The 16,532-nt window shown below is 37.0% G+C and overlaps 1 protein-coding gene across 1 annotated transcript; it reads left to right on the top strand.

Moving 5' to 3' along the window:
• The first annotated feature begins 4,072 nt into the window (after positions 1 to 4,072).
• Positions 4,073 to 13,954, top strand: LOC128735789 (gustatory receptor for sugar taste 43a). The gene is made up of 13 exons (XM_053830276.1): positions 4,073 to 4,229; positions 4,332 to 4,386; positions 10,456 to 10,588; positions 10,871 to 10,979; positions 11,103 to 11,165; positions 11,960 to 12,103; positions 12,202 to 12,334; positions 12,825 to 12,887; positions 13,177 to 13,273; positions 13,336 to 13,431; positions 13,514 to 13,582; positions 13,710 to 13,799; positions 13,862 to 13,954. The coding sequence occupies exons 1-13, from the start codon at positions 4,073 to 4,075 to the stop codon at positions 13,952 to 13,954; spliced, it is 1,302 nt and encodes a 433-aa protein (XP_053686251.1).
• The last annotated feature ends 2,578 nt before the right edge of the window (positions 13,955 to 16,532 follow it).

Raw genomic sequence — 16,532 nt, 5'->3', positions numbered from 1 at the left:
TCTAGACACGCGTTTGTTTCCTTTGACTCTCTTCCTTTTATGTATTTGGTCTTGGTAGGTTGCCACCGCCGCCGCAAGGTTCTTGGCGGTTGATATCAAACTCGTCTGCAAAGTCTGAGAACCCTTGGTGAAAATCGTGCCTCTTTTTCCTATGCCCGCTCGTCGGATCATCCCCTAAAGAGCGATGTTGAAGAGTATGCAGGATATGCCATCACCTTGTCTCAACCCTCGTCGCGTTTCGAAGGGACTTCAGAGTGTCCCCGAAATGCACGCGACATACCTCACTCGATCCAATGTAGCTCAGTCCCATCGGTTTGTCCGGAAAACTGTGTTCGTGCATTATCTGTTCATATCGATCGACTGCATCGTATGCGGTGTTGAAATCAATAAAGATGCATGGGCACGTTGTATTCTCGGTATTTACCAGCGATTTTGTAGTCTTCAGCAACTTGACTTCTCGTTTGGCCTCTTAGAGATCCGGTGCTGAGACATTACTATCTTCCATGGGCACTCCTAGGCTAACTTCCTTTCCGTCTCCTTTTGTCACTTCGCCATTGAGGTGTTCATCGAAGAGTTACTTCCACTTGCCGACGAATTCGGTGTGTTGCCGTTACGAGTTTGGTTCACCTTCTCGTAAACTTTGCGCGTATTATGAGTTCAGAATAGCTGTTCCTTTTGGCACTTTTTACTCCTCAAGATCATGGTCAACTAATTCCCTAGTCGTCGTCATTTAGCCAAGTTCTCCCTAGTGGCATTGCTCAGATAATTTTTCCAGGCGTTTTTCTCTCTCCACCGCTTGTTGGCATTCCCCATCACACCAACTATTTTGTATACTCTGGGGACCTTTACCTAGTGCTACGGTTGCGACCTCTCCGATGGACGAGCGTATTGTGCCCCAACTGTTTTCGAAGTTGAATCACTTAACCATTTTACCCGGTGAATTCGCCAATATCTGCCATCCACAGAGCCGAAGTTGGATTCGTATCCGATTATAATTGGTTTCTATTAGAGTTTGGTCAATCCGATCTTACAGCTTGGGAAATGTGTAACGTTATACAAATTTAATAATCGTTGCTTCAAAGACTCTCCCTTCGTTAGTTTTCCGTGCTTTCCCCTTCGCGTCTTGTCTCCCCTGAGATACTATCAACCAGGGAAGCAAAATATCATTCTTCATACCCAGAAATAAACGACAAAAATCAGTTATTCTCTATCGAGAGAACGAAAGACAAATCAGTTATTCTCTGTCTATAAAACAAACATACGTAGCAAGCAGAATGTACCACGACAACAAAGTAAAGAGACAAACAAATGTTGCCTTACGGGGGTGAGCAAGATAACTTTCGGTGAGAATATATTTTGATACACAATCGCTCTCACAAGCGCTTGGTTTGGTGTTACAGGTATACAATAAAATATGTGTTTGTCGCAAGTCGGCTGGTTAATGACAATACTTTATCAGCAACTTAAACAAAAGGGACCAACAGCAAAAAACTTAAAAGATTAGCTTATTTTAACCCGAAGTCTGGCGTACAATGGTTACCACTGCTAAGTTATCAACGTTACACTGCTGCTACCGACACAGTGTGACATGATTAGAATTGCTTTTGTTGCGCACAATACGTATTGTATTCAGCAATGTGTCTCTTTCGCAAGCGACACCATGGTTGTCATGAAATATTTGTATCCACGATAAACAGTTACGATATCATGTTGTTGTCCTCACTTTCATGCAGTAGTCACAAACTTTCCCAACATGTTGAAGTAGAGACAATATAGATAATAGAGCCTGTTGTGTGTTCGTGATTTTTGATTCCCGACTATCAACTTCTTTATTTCACTACTAGAATCTTCGTATGGAACGAATGCAAAAATCTTGCGCTACAAGACCTACCTTGGCGAGATCCAGCAAATCCACCACCGTATTCTGATCGTTGTAATTTTCTGGATCTTCAATTACACTGCTGTTCACTGCTGTGGCCGAGTTTCCATCATACAACCTTTGGATGTAATGAATCTATAACTGCCTGCATTCATACTTTCTCCGCAGTTGAAAACCTCTATAAGGGGACATAAACGACTAATTTTTTGTAAAAAGCCATAGATGTTTTATTTCAAATTTTGATTCTGCAGTCTTTTCCGTTTATTTTGATACTAATTTTGTAATGATCCGACCACAGGAAGTGGCCGAAAAACGATCGACCACATAATCATTCCAGTGCGATGTGGAACAATCTCGTCGGAATAAAACGCTGCTCCTGTAAGACTACGATTTTCAAACTTTATGTACCTTTTTCTCAGAAACTACTCAACGTATCGGAACAAATTTTGTTTTGTTTTGTTGGTAAAAGCTTGGCAAAGACTTTTATAACTTTTAGGCTTTGTAAACGAAACACAGCCAGAGAAAAAGAAAAAATAAGACAAATTTTAATTTTTTCAGACATCTGATATGATATCAATCAAATTTCAATGGAAGCATTAGGACAAATGCACATAAAGGAAACTTTATTTCTGTATCTGCTAAGTGAAAATAAATGCCACGAGTTGCTATTCAAATTCAAATAAGTTTTTATTTTTCAAAAGTAGTTTCTACGCGCAAAAAATAAAATTCTGTTCATGAAAATAAATTCGTAGCATTTTTTTTTGTCAACTTGTTTTCCAAGTTGAGTTCAAAATCACTTTTTTAACAAAAAGCGCCTCCATCTCAAGTGAACAAATGGAGGCGCATGGTACACAAATAAAAGCGGCTCCTCCAGTTGAACCAGGAAGCACTAACGATGAAGGTGAATTATTTCAAAAAGCTGTGAAAAAATTAATTATTGCGATTTCAAAACACATATACAGTAGCATTTCGAATTTGTCAACAAATCGCATGCACATACTGACATCATCATTTTTACATCAATTAGAACATGTACGCGTAAAAAGATTGAAAATTAATCATATTTCTAGAAATGGAATATTTTATGTTGTAAAAACAAATGCTTCTTTTGTCAAAATCTGTCCGTGCCAATATCTAAATCACACTGTACTAGCAATAACGTCAAAGTTGTTACAACTAATCAAGGGCTGATGGACTTATCGGGACTGTAATAGTTCTGCAGACGAAAGGTATCACCTAATTATTTTTATTTATAATTATTTGTCCATAGGCTTAATCCAGGACATAAGACTAAATGTCAATTTAACTGATAATAATTAGGAGCAGGTCATTTTACAAGTAAGTTTTTAAATCTGTAATTGCAAAAATAGTGGCGCTTTGATATCTGCCCTATATACTACAGATATAGCAAAGCAGATGAAAAATGTGTTCCGCTTGGTCAGCTGTAGTATTAAGTGTCGCTTTGATAGTTTTCCATTAACAGCTTATAGAGATTGGTTTGCCACTATACCAGCCACGTAAACAAGCCACTTATTTCACACAAGAGTAACGGAAGTGTCTGATGCAGGAGCTTATAAATATGTCATATTGGATATACGGTCTAGCATTCCGCTCCATATACCTAGTACAAACTGGAAGACTGTTTGTGACAACAAAGCAAACAATTTTGAAGTGGAAATGAAAAACGAAATCAGCACAACGATATATCAAATTCTAGATTGCATCTAATCCTATAAAAGACAGCAAGGGTTTTCAACCATACGGCATTCTACAAAAACACCTGCTATGTACGGATGTGCGATTAATGGAACCGAAATCTTCTCCGACGCCTACTGAAAACCAATTCAATCGGTTCAAACATTTGATAACCAAACTGAACTTACCAGTGTTAAATCACATCACTTCTAAGTGGTGGCTTACTTTATGTGTAGAAAGGAAAATGACGATACGGTTTTTCGAGTATCCTTGGTCGGTGCTAATACGTGTGATGGGAATTGAATACATAATAAAAGAGATGCTGTGAGTACTGAAGAAAAAGACGGTGTCAGGACCACAGTGGAGTCACATTAGTGTGAAATAATCTATTAAAGTAACCATCCAATGATGTGGCAATAAGGATTTTTACAATCTCGTTTTATGCTGGTTACTTCCCTTGCATGCCATTATCCTCTCGATAGAAAACGGCGAGGCACAATGGAGATATCTGAGTCGACGAAAGTTGTGTTTTTTGTTAGCCGCGTTTTCGGGCTGGCTCCGTATGTGGTGAAACGAACAACCAAGGGACAAATTGTGGATTACAAACGAAATCTGCTCCTGGTGATTTACGGCTTGTGTGTCGTGTTTTGCTTAGGTAGCTATAAAATTACGCAAACATAATGAGTGTTATCTGAGACCGGTCAAATTCAATGATATTGTGGTTTATATTTTCCCAACGCTTGACACGCTCTAATAGCTGGATTAACATTCAAAGGGATCTTTTTCGACATTAACTCGAAAAAGCCGATACGGTAAGTTGTAATGTGTGGGAAAATAGACTATATATAGCACGCATGCCATGCTACAAAGCCGGTTTGTCTGTTTATATCCGATTGAAAGAACATTATTTATGAAACGATGATCATAAAGTTCGACATGAATGAAATTTATTTTTTGTTGAAAATTGAGCAGAATGTTTGTGTGTTTCCAGTTTTATTTTGAACTACTACAATGACATTTTTGATTTTTATTTAATAACGAAGGTTACCGAGCAATTCCAGCTCAACTAGCAAAACGGTTTGACTCGACTATTTTTAATCGGACTGAAATTTTCCTGATATGTTGGATACCACGCAAGAATTCATTGTCCACTAAACTTGATTTTTTCGTCAAGAGTAAAAGGGCGTATTTAGAAACGAGATTATTATTTTTTTAAAGAAATCATACCAACAAAATCAAAGTTGTAAGAAATTAAGTGTATCTTCATGACAAAATTACACTGAAAGAAAAAAACTTTTCAGAACCATGATAAAAATCATATCTCAAAACCTTCCTCCCCGACTTGCCTAATTTTTTTTATAGTTCGCTTAAATTATGCCCTAAAATCTTGTGGATATTTATCGATGGACACTTTTTCGGATTTTTTTTTAATTTTGAAGTTTAGACAAATTTTTCAGAAGTACCCAAATTTTATTTTTTTGTAAAATTGAAACAAAATTAAATTCTACGCATAATTTTGAACAAATTTTCACATATAAACTTTTTTCTTAAACTCGGTCGTTTATTACAAATTTTAATGTTTCCCTCTGGGTAAATTTTAAATTTGCAATACCTTGAGAACGGCTGGGAGATTATTCTGTAAGGTAATCCTTAACCGGACCCAGGAGATATCCCGTGCTGGCCAACCATTTGTCAAACCTTGTTCCAAAAGTTAGTCTAGACCAATTTTGGAAAAACCGAGCATGCAAAGTTGCTTATTCATATGAACTCTTTACACATTCAAAATTTCTTTGAACTCTGAGAGGGTAGGGTCGATTGGGGTGATTTGGACACCTGGGGTAAAATGGACAGGTGCTTTATCTCGGAAAGTAGCAGTTTCTCTGCATTCACATTATTCTCAACTTCTTCCTTATCTTCTTACACGGCTTCATTCTCGGTTTTTTGCTCAGTAGATGCTCATTTGACTGCAGCGCCTCAACGAAACAGAATTCGAAAAAGTAGTGTAAACGAAAATTGTAGATTTAGTTATTATCTGTATTATTGTTGAAGAAAGTTTAGTTCTATCTTTTGTATTTGCGGCGCTATGGGACTGCTACCCCGTTGGTAGCAAAAAGAGCGCTCATTTGGCTACCAACGGGGTAGCAATCGCATAGCACCGTAAATACAAAGATTGAAGCTATACTTTCTTCGACAATAATATAGATAATAATTAGGTCTACAATTGCCGTTTACACTACTTTTTCGAATTCTATTTCGTTGAGGCGTTGCAGTCCAATGAGCATCTACTGAGCAAAAAACCGAGAATGAAGCCTTTACACCATTATTAACGTAAAAAAATTGGGCTTAACTTTGACCGGTGTTGCCAAATGTAAATGTAAACAAAACAACTGCCTAAAACGACACCAAATGTAATTTTGATGCTCTAGGTTTTAAGGTTTTTCCAGTGATTTAACAAACTTTTCAAATTATTGTACAGTTCAGTTCTGTTTGGCTACATAAGAGAAACTGTTTGATAGAAAATTATAGCTAGATTGTATAAAAATAAATCCAATTTTTTAAACTCATATTGTTGTAAACAGAAAACAAGTAAATCTCAGTATACGATTCAACTTTTTTGAGTTTTGATGCATAGATTTTGGGATAATAGGTGATTTGCTTAGGGTGTCCAAATTCCCTCAAATTACCCTACCGCCAACCCCATAGACGAGTTGGCGTTAAATCCGTCATAATTGTAAAAATACTCACTTTTAAATGCGTTTTTCTACAGAACAGGAGAAGTGTGGAAAAATGGCATTACATGGATTTTGTACATTCAGATACGTACTTTTAGACCATGTATTCTGATTTTGAAAATATGTGCCAAAGGAAGTGTGAGATGTCGTGGAAAACTGTAATATTTTGGAACAAAAACTTCTATAAGTTCCTTTAGGCAATAGATATCAACTACCTAATAACTTAAAACAATGCATCCAGAAAAATCTTTATATAGCGTAAAACAAACGAGATACAATTTTTGTTTCTTCAGCAAAGTTTCTGCAAAATACATTGTTTACAACTTTGTACTACGAGATATTGCTCTATATCACAAGAATAAAAAGTTAAACATTTTATAACGACCAAGCTAAACCACCCTAGTGACTAATTATACCAAAAGATAGGTCTCTTTTTGTAAACAAAATCTTCTGAATGCATGAAATCCGTAGAGTCTTGAATTTTTGCCTTTCCGACCATAGTGCCGTGCCTACATTTCTTAAACCGAGACGTCCAAACAACGTTCTGCGAGTGAGAATCTAAAACTGCTTCAGTAGACTCAAAAGTAATGTTTTCTCCTGTTTCTAGATAGTTATGATCGAAGGAAATTGAAAAATTGTTCAGTCATAGTGAACCAGGTTCAGAACTTCAGAATTACTTAGAGTATTATTACCTTTTGAATTTCTGCCGTCTATAATGAAGTCATTCTCGCTAACCGAACACTGCCTTTCATATTAAGTTAATATATAGTCGACAATTTCGGATTCTGAATCTTAAAGGGAATGAAATCCTATAAATATTTTCCGTTCAACCACGCCACACTTTATTTTCTGTTCAGCTAGGGCGTACCAAAAAAGCCTTGGGCTTAAAGGTCTTTCTAAGACTTGACTCTTCTTCATCGACAGACTTCACAGAGTACAGGACAGTTACGGAGCTAGTGCAACAATTCTTCTGACTCTATTTAGCAGCACCGCCTAGCCGAGATTCGAACATACGACGACTGGTTTGATAGGCCCGCATCGTTCCTCCAAACCAACTAAGCGGTGCACCAAGTGTATGCTAATTATCAACACGGTATCATTATGCAACGCAATGGTATTTTGTAACAGCTATTTATTAATTTCATAAATTGTATATGTATATTGACTCACTTTTGATATTTTTCGTAGCATATTTTATTCATGAAAATAAATCTATGTTAAAACAAATTGTACCTGTTAATATTTTTTGAAACGATGGTTTTTTCAATTGATGGAGGGACGATAGGGGAAAGTAATTAAAATTTTTTTGGGAAAGGAGGGGAAAGAGTGGAAAGGAAGGGGGGGGGGTAATAGGTAGCTACGCTTAACAAGTTGTCATTGTGACTCCTATCTTTTGTCCAACGCTGGAAGGTGCATGGGTCGAACCAAGCTATAATCAGAGATTATAACCGGATTTGAACCCACAACACCTGCCAGGGCGTGTGGCTCGCTGGTACCCCCCCCCCTTCCTTTCCACTCTTTCTCCTCCTTTCCCAAAAAAAAATAATTACTTTTCCCTACCGTCCCTCCATCAATTGTAAAAACCATCGTTTCAAAAAATATGAATGTTAATGTCTGACCGCATTTCAAGGTCAAAGACTAAAAACACGAGTTTGGTCAAATTGTACCTGGTTCCTTTTGGCTGAACGCAAACTTAAAAATTACAATACAGCTCTACCAACGCTGTTTAATACTTCAGGGCAGCCGGAGAGCTGTATTCTAGGTTCCTATTGTTGGTTTTCGGTTCGCTCTGGTTGGCTGCAATTTGGTTTTTTCTATAGTCTGCTACACAAAATTCATGTTCTAGAACTTTTGTTCGTTCGGACAAGTGAACGGCACGATTTTATGGTCAAAAGATTATCAGTTTGTGCATCCAATGGTGTAAATACCTCAATTTTGGCAGAACCCCGACCATATATTGTTGAAAAGCTGATGCATCATTTGGGCTGCCAAAAATGGACCAGCTATGAGCATCTCAGCTGAAATACAGTCTATCCGTGGCGGTCTGTTGAATTTCATACTTCAATTTCATCAAATGATGGCACCTCAGATGCCCCTTAGACTTTTGGTATTTTATTCATAGACGTCAAAATATTTTCACACACGGATTTTCCTCTAGATGCTTGCTTCAAATTGTAATTGACAATGGCTTCTTCAATTCCATCACCAGTTGATTTGCGGTCGTTATCAAGTAAATTTCCGTTTCGTTCCCATTTAGTTCTAAATAAACGAATCCAGCAGTAAAAAGGAAACAAAAATCAACAAATGCCTCTCATTTCTAATTGGAAATCGAATTACAGAAAACGCTCGCTACATGGAACCAATCTTATATATAAAAATGGATTTCTGTCTGTCTGTCTGTCGGGATGTTCCTTATAGAATCGAAAACTACTAAACCAATCGGCGTGAAAATTTGCATGTAGAGGTTTTTGGGGTCAGGGAAGGTTCTTATGATGGTTAGAGATCCCTCCTCCCACTAAGAGGGGGGGGGGCTCCCATACAAATGAAACACAAATTTCTGCATAACTCGAGAACTAATCAAGCAAATGGAACAAAATTTGGCATGTGGGTGTTTTTGATGACAAGAATTTTTTCTATGGTGAATTGAGACCCCTTCCCTTTTTAGGAGGGGAATTATGACCCCTCTTCCCTATAAGGGGGGGGGGGGGGCTTTCATACAAATGAAAAACAAATTTCTTCATAACTCGAGAACTAATCAAACAAATGGAACCAAATTTGGCATGTGAAGGTTTTTGGAGGCAAGAATTTTTTCGATGGTGAATTAGGACCCCTCCTCACTTTGAATACTACGACGTCCCCGGGCATTCTATATCCAAAAAATCGAACACACTCAATGTTCAATATTCAATTTTTGATCGAATTCTGATGTTCACATTGAGGTTCTGTTCGTGATAAAATTCAAAGCTGATGCGTGCATTATCGGCGAGGAAGGCGAATAGTGTATGTTCATGAGGGATGTTCATCGATTCAAATGATCACTTTTTCGCGAATTCTCCAACCACTGCCGAACATAAAATATAAGTTTAAACAGGAGTTTGAACAGAAAGTGATGCTGTACATTGGCATTTCCGAGAGGTATTTCTAAGCCATGGTTCAAGCCCTCTGGTTTGGTTATCAATCAAGATGTTTACCAGAACGAATGTTTGAAGAAAATTTTGATCCCGATTCTACAAAAGCAACATGCAGATGGACAATACGTTTTTTGGCCGGATAATGCATCATCTCATTACGCCAAAAAAACACAATGGTTCCCATTCGATCCCATTTGTACCCAAAAACCACAACCCAACAAATCTGCCTCAATGTCGTCCAATCGAAGGTTTCTTCGGGATTTTGAACTCTTTGGTGTACAAAAATAACTGGAGAACCACAAATTGCAACACACAGTTGATTGGTAGAATCAAGAGATGCATTCGCAAAGTTGACATGACGGTCGTACAACGCTTCTGTTCCGGCATCAAACGGAAGCTCCGCCGAACAGCCGATCACGGACCGTTTCCAAATGTTCACCAATTACTTTTCAACAATGGACAATGTATCTTTAATTTCAGTAAATCAGATCTTCTTCATGTATCGTTGTCTTTTTTTAACAGCTTAAGAAATAAATTCCAAAATTTTAGTTGCCACCCGTTAGACGGCGATTTCATAATAACTCTATCGTTTATTTTATAGCACTTAATTTTAAATTTTTATTGCTGCATTTCTAAAAAACAAGAAAATTGCGTTATTAAATTTTTAAATTTTTTAAATTTTAATTTTGTCACATAATAGAGAAGTGTTATTTTTAATTTTATCATTATTATTGAATTTATATCAATCTTTAAGCCATTTTCGAGATATAATATTGAAAACGTTACTATTTTAAATTTTAATTTTGTATCTAAGCATTCTAAAAGATAATGCTCAGTTCAAAATTGTAACGTTTATTTGAAATTATTTGTTTACTATACATATATACCTAATTTGGAATTTTAAATTTGAAAATTAGAATCAAGAGCGGTCGTTCTGGAACGATTTATAACTATGACTATACATGTTTTGATGTTCGCTGTATTCAAGTGACATATCATTTGGAAGTTTCGTTTTCAGGATGAAAACGGCAACCTCGAAAGTGGTCACCACGTTGGATGTTTCCGTAGTAGTTTCGGCGTGCATATGCGGGGTCTTCTGTGGCATTTATGGACTTCCGTTTGTTAGAGAATTAAACCAGCGCTTGAATGAGGTATGTTATCAAATTTGTGTCTGATACGAGGTACGTCCTTTTAAAAAATAACTTTCTACTGTTTGTTTGTTTCACATGATAGGGGAAAAAGAAAAATGATCGTCCTTCGACTTGTAAAAATTGAAAATAAATATTTCATTCACTGTATAGGCTCTTATTGGCAAGTTGAAATCTACCCCTTTCCGTATCCCAGTCGTAAAGTTAGATTTGAATTCTCACTCTGTGACATTCGTCTGTATTTTTTTCCGTTGACATACCAAATGAAATTTGGTCTATTTTTAGGCAGACGATATGCTGTCAATATACATTGCTGCTGGTAAGCATGAGAAGAAGAAATGGAGAGGTCTAACGATGATGGCTTTTGTCGGTGTCACTATAACAGGCGCACTGGGTAAGAGAGATGCTCACCTTATACATTATGAAAAAGCAAACCGGCTTTCGATTTAACGAACTGCCTTCGTGAAACATTTAGAAAAGAACATAAAATAATGGGATAAGTTGGTTAATCTTACAGCTCTCGACATTTGGGTTTGGTATCGGATAGCGGACAAAATAAAGAAGGAAAATCAGGACTCGGGTAAGCTAATTTTATTCGATATTCACGACAAAAGGTATATGTCCAAAAGTAAAATTTTGCAAACTAGCTGGTTGTAAAAGAAAAACTTTAGATAGTTTGGCAAAATAGTGAGAGAGTGGCAAACGTGGCTCGGGGCACAAATTTCAAACTGTTTTGCAGGCAAATTTTACTACCTCCATGTTTTATAAATTCATTTTACAGATGCATGCCTTGTGCAGATATGTAATATGTATCATCATTACTTAAACTAAGCTGAGCTAAAGATATAACTGATAGATGTGTTCGTATATCGAACTACCTGTTTTTTAACATCTGCGGTTAATCGAGTCAATATTAGTATCGTTGAAATTTGCAAAAGCATCGATTCTTGATTCGTTAATACTAGTATTAAAGAAGATCGATATTTTTATAACATCGTTTATCGTTTAAGAATTTCAATCGGCCAAACTTGGTCGTTTTTTAGAATTTTGCAAAAAAAAAATCGAACAATAATACCTTTGATTTATTTTACGATTATTGAAAGCAGTTGAGTAGTTATTTTAAAGATTTGTATTGATATTTTTGCGCATGACTCTTAAATTAAATGTTCAGAATAATAGTCTTAAAGGGATATATTAAGCTGGATCTCATAAACAAGATTAAATTTCCGTTTGCAAATATATTATTTGCTTCGCAACGTAAGTTTTATAATTAACAAACGAAGAAACCATGAATAGTAATGAACAAACATTGTGATCAAAAACATTAGACACTATCGGGAGTCAAAAATATCGAAATTTTCCTCTTTTTCATAGGTGCCAATGTGTTGGGATATTGCCCATTCTACGCGCTCTATTATATTCTGATGATGTTTCATATTTTATTTGCACAATCTGCACTGGGAATAAGCAACCGGTTTCGTCGCCTGAACGTGGCTCTCTATCACGTTTTTCCGGAATGTGAGTTACTTGAGTAATTGTTGATACTTTCTGGCATTCATTTGGTTTCTTGTCCACTCTGTTTCGTTATGCAATCCGACGGCGGCATTTAATTTCAGTCAACAAAACTCCCATAATTGAAATAACATCGGTGTCTTCCACCAACAATGCTTCGGAACGACTGGATAATATCACCGAGCACAAGCTGGGGTTAACCACCGTTTCCCATGGTAAGTGGGTATTTCCGAATAGGTAGATAGTGCGACACCAAACAGGAACCGGGTATTTTCCGTGTTGCTTTTCACACCACCTATTTGAAAGGGGCATACAGCCTCGCAAAGCACCAGGACTGGATGATACTCTCGTATAAATCATCTCAATGTTTATTTTAACTGTCAACATCATCATAATAATTAATTTCATTTTTCATTTGCCGGGGAGCAAAAGTACGGTTCATAAATCACACTGCTAATTATTCGCTTATTTAAATGAAGCTGTCCTTTGTACGTGATCGTCATTCAACATCATAGATCGTTTGTATGAACTGCAAGGATATTATTTAGGATGTATCTTCTCTTTGGTAACATAATTGTTACTCTATTTAGGTTTCGACGATGATAAATTTCTAGTAGTATACTTCATTTCAAATTGTATGTATAATTTAATTTACAATTTCTCTTTATCTACTTCTTTCTCAATTCTCAGCAATTTCTCATCCTGGGGCGGCAAAACCTATCAATAGAGTTATTGAGGATTTAGCCTACATTCATGCATCTTTGTCAACCGGAGTAATACTAGTTTCCAAGTGAGTATCCACATAATTGTTTTTGGTGTCAAATTGAGATGAATTATTAGTTAATTAGGCATGTTTATTTGTTTTAATGTTTTAATGTTATCTATAAGATTGTTTCTTGAAATTTGCTTAGAAAACATAAGCTAAAAAGCATAAATAAAATTAATTATTAAGCCCATTCACATAGAGGTAAAAGCCTATTATAATTTAATCTATCTATTTAGTGTACCGTCATCAGCGCAAATTATATTCCCTCTCTGTAATTTCAAATCATAGAAATAATTACCTTTCACTCTTTCAGCACATTTGGTGTTGCACTGTTGGCTATTTTGGGATCATGTTTGCTCCATTTGGTAGCGACATCTTATTTTCTGATGGTGGAGCTCGTTGGTGATAAGGTAAGTCCCTAATGAATGGTTTTGTTTTGCGAAAAATACTGATATATCACCCTTTTGCAAAGGATGCTGTATTTTCCTGGATCCAGGCGCTGTGGTTGTTCATTCACATTTTCCGCTTTTTACTTACTGTTGAACCATGCCACATCACCAATGTAGAGGTAAACTATAAAAAAAGTACATTTGTCAATAGCTGCCTAGCAGAATATATGTACTGGATTCAATACTCATTGCTTATTTCAGTCTAGACGAACCATGACCATCGTCTGTAATTTGATGCGAACCTGCAAGGATTCGTCTGCAAAGGCCCGGGTATGTATCTATTTACAGAGCGTAATATTGTTGGCAAAATCGTATAGCCTTAAACCATTATTTTTCCCTTTCTATATCCTGCCATATTATTGCAATCTGCTCTGCCGGTTTGGTCCCTCCGTCAAAGTTGGAAACTTTTTGGCGCCAGCTTGTTGGTAATAATTCCACTTTCACGGCATGCGGTTTATGCTCAATCGATAGACACATTATAACGTCGGTGAGTTTCAATGATGGAGCTTCGTGGGTGCTAGTTCATTTAATGATTTTGATTTTTTATAGTACTGTGGAGCCATTACGACCTATCTCGTTATTCTGATACAATTCAAAGAGGCTGATGATAAACCTAATCGAACTGTTCAACGATCGCTATAAATTGAAAAAAGTGATTGGTTTAATTAAATAATTTTCGCAGTTAACTCGTAATATAAATGAAATAATAGAAAAAGCCGGTCTTTAAATTGTCGTTGAGAAGTTTAGTAATTATCCTTAACGGCTTCAGATTATATATCCTTAATATGTATAATTAAATCACGTAGGTACTTCCATGACAATATGGTACAAAGCCATTGTCCCGCAAATGGAAATTTTATTGATAGAGCAAAATTTGGTTTGGCCCCGTCACTCCAGACCGGCAACCGCAATAACCAAAGTGCACACACACATTGCACACGCAGTCAGCAACCCACTCGGCCATAAAACGAACGACATTACGTACAGAGCATAAGAACCGGCGTGGCGGTACGATGGTGTCTTTTGACTAGCTTTTCCATTTCCTTGTGTCGGCTTTCATTGCAACGGAAGTGGTTATGGAAAAGCCAAGTTTTAATCCCTGCAGATAAGTGTGATATATGAAAGACTGTCTGGTACAGAACAAAATTATAGCCCTCCTTACACGCTAGGTGTGGTAGACACTTCATTTGAGGAAGGTCACTGATGCCCGTATCGGGTTTAATAATTTTCCACAACCTGCTTCCCTCGACCAAAGATTTAGTTTGAGCCAAGGATGCCGCCCGGGTGTAATTGGGGCGAAGAGTGTGATAGGTGTGAGCTGAACACAAAAGTGTCCACACCATTTTCGTGTTGGGGAAGGCTCTCTGGAGAGTAGTTTATTACACAATTAATAGGATCTATTACGTTAATTAATCTTCTCTGTAATGTTTTATGGACGGTTGTGTGAAATAGCTTCAGACGTAGATTGCGCAAGTGATAATTCAATCTCATAGACCGGTAGCAATAATGAAATGTGTCTGGCCACTGGCCGTAATTGGTAAAGTAAGCAAACTAATACTTTGATTGATTCGTGTTTTCTTTGAAAGTGATGAGATTGAGGCAGTTTCATTGATTATTAGGAGCTTCTAGAAATAAATATTGCAAAACAATGTGTTCGCTAGCTAGCAAACCATTATTTTAACTCGTTTAGTATTCTATTCTCACCAACTGCCAGAAAACCGATATTTTTGGTAAGGAAAAAAACATGAATATCCTTCGCTATTTTTTTTTGGCGAAGGGAGGAATTTCTGTTGCGAAAAATGATTAATTAAGGAAAATTTCAATATAGACCAAAAATATGTCGGTTTGAGCAATGCCAAGTGGGGTTCGCACCCATGGTCTTTCGATTGGTACTCGACTGTTTTACTAACTAAACTACCGACATCCGTTATATCAGGTAGTCTAATACCTAATTTTGTTACTATTCGCTCGATTCTATCATGCCGCGTCCCACCGAGATAGACTGACACTCTGTTAGTGCGATTGATAGTCAGTGCTGCGGGTTCATAGAATCAAAAGAATAGTAACAAAATTAGGTATTAGTGACAAAGTCTTTTTTACATTTTTGAACCTTTCCCTTGACAATGGTCACCACATCATTTTTGGATCCCTCTCTTGTATCTCAGCCATTTGTACACTTCATATAATGTAATACAAACAAAGCCCTTTTTCCTTATTTGGACATTCTCTCCATGTTGAGGACTAAAAAAACAAAGCCTTGGACTTAAACGTCTTTTCTAAGACTTGACCCATTTTTATGGACAGACTTCACAGCCGGCTATTAAAAGTTTAAAGTTTAACCCCCCCCCCTCTCCCCACCACCGGTTGAAATTGGCTTAAAACATCGAGGGGGAAAAATAATTTGCAGAAAGTAAGTAAATTTTTTTTATAAAATCAATTGTCTGTGGGCTCTACAGCCTAAAGAACTCAAAAACTGAGTTCGAGCTGAGTTAACGCTTCTAGCATGAAACAGAAATGGAAATTCAAACAATGGAATTTCCGAAATTCGGCAAAAAATTTTGCTTTCGTTTTTGTCGTTCTTTTCGCAGGCATGGAAAATAATAGCGTGTATATGAAAAGCAAGAATAAATTTGATTTTCACGTTTAAACTTTAAACAAAAATGCTTAAAACGCATATTTTTTTGCCCGATTAACAACCCAACACCGGAAGGACAAAAACTTTATAAAATATTTGTAATGGCCCAACTATCTATCTCTTACTGGTTGTGAAATATAATGATTTGTTTAAATAAACCACTTTAAAATCAATTTTGCTCAAAAACTTTCCGTAAATCATAAGGAGGACCATTCAGCACTAAATTTAGGAGTTTTGCTCTCTAACCTCTAACCTTGCCTCCCAGTTGGCCCCGAGGTAAGATGCTGGCCTAGTAAGCCAGTCGTCGTATGTTCGAATTCCGACTGGGAGAGGCTGTTAAAGTAAATAGGATCATAGCAACTGACCCTGCAATTATCCTGCACTCTAACAGTTGGCTGCGAAGTCTGTCGTATAAAAACAGAAGGTCAAGTTTCGATAATGGAATGTAGCACGTAGGCTTTGCTTTGCTTTGCTTTGCTCTCTAACCTAAAACGAACAATCTGACAAAATTTGGTTCAAATCCGTTAAGGTCGGTTACACGGTTATCGGATACTGAGGCTTATCCCGTTGCTCTGCGTTTACTGG

The sequence above is a fragment of the Sabethes cyaneus genome, chromosome 2 (assembly GCF_943734655.1).
Source record: "Sabethes cyaneus chromosome 2, idSabCyanKW18_F2, whole genome shotgun sequence".
NCBI classification, from domain to species: Eukaryota; Metazoa; Arthropoda; class Insecta; order Diptera; family Culicidae; genus Sabethes; species Sabethes cyaneus.
The sequence above is the reverse complement of the archived record's forward strand: the minus strand, read 5'-3'. Positions and strand labels throughout refer to the sequence as shown.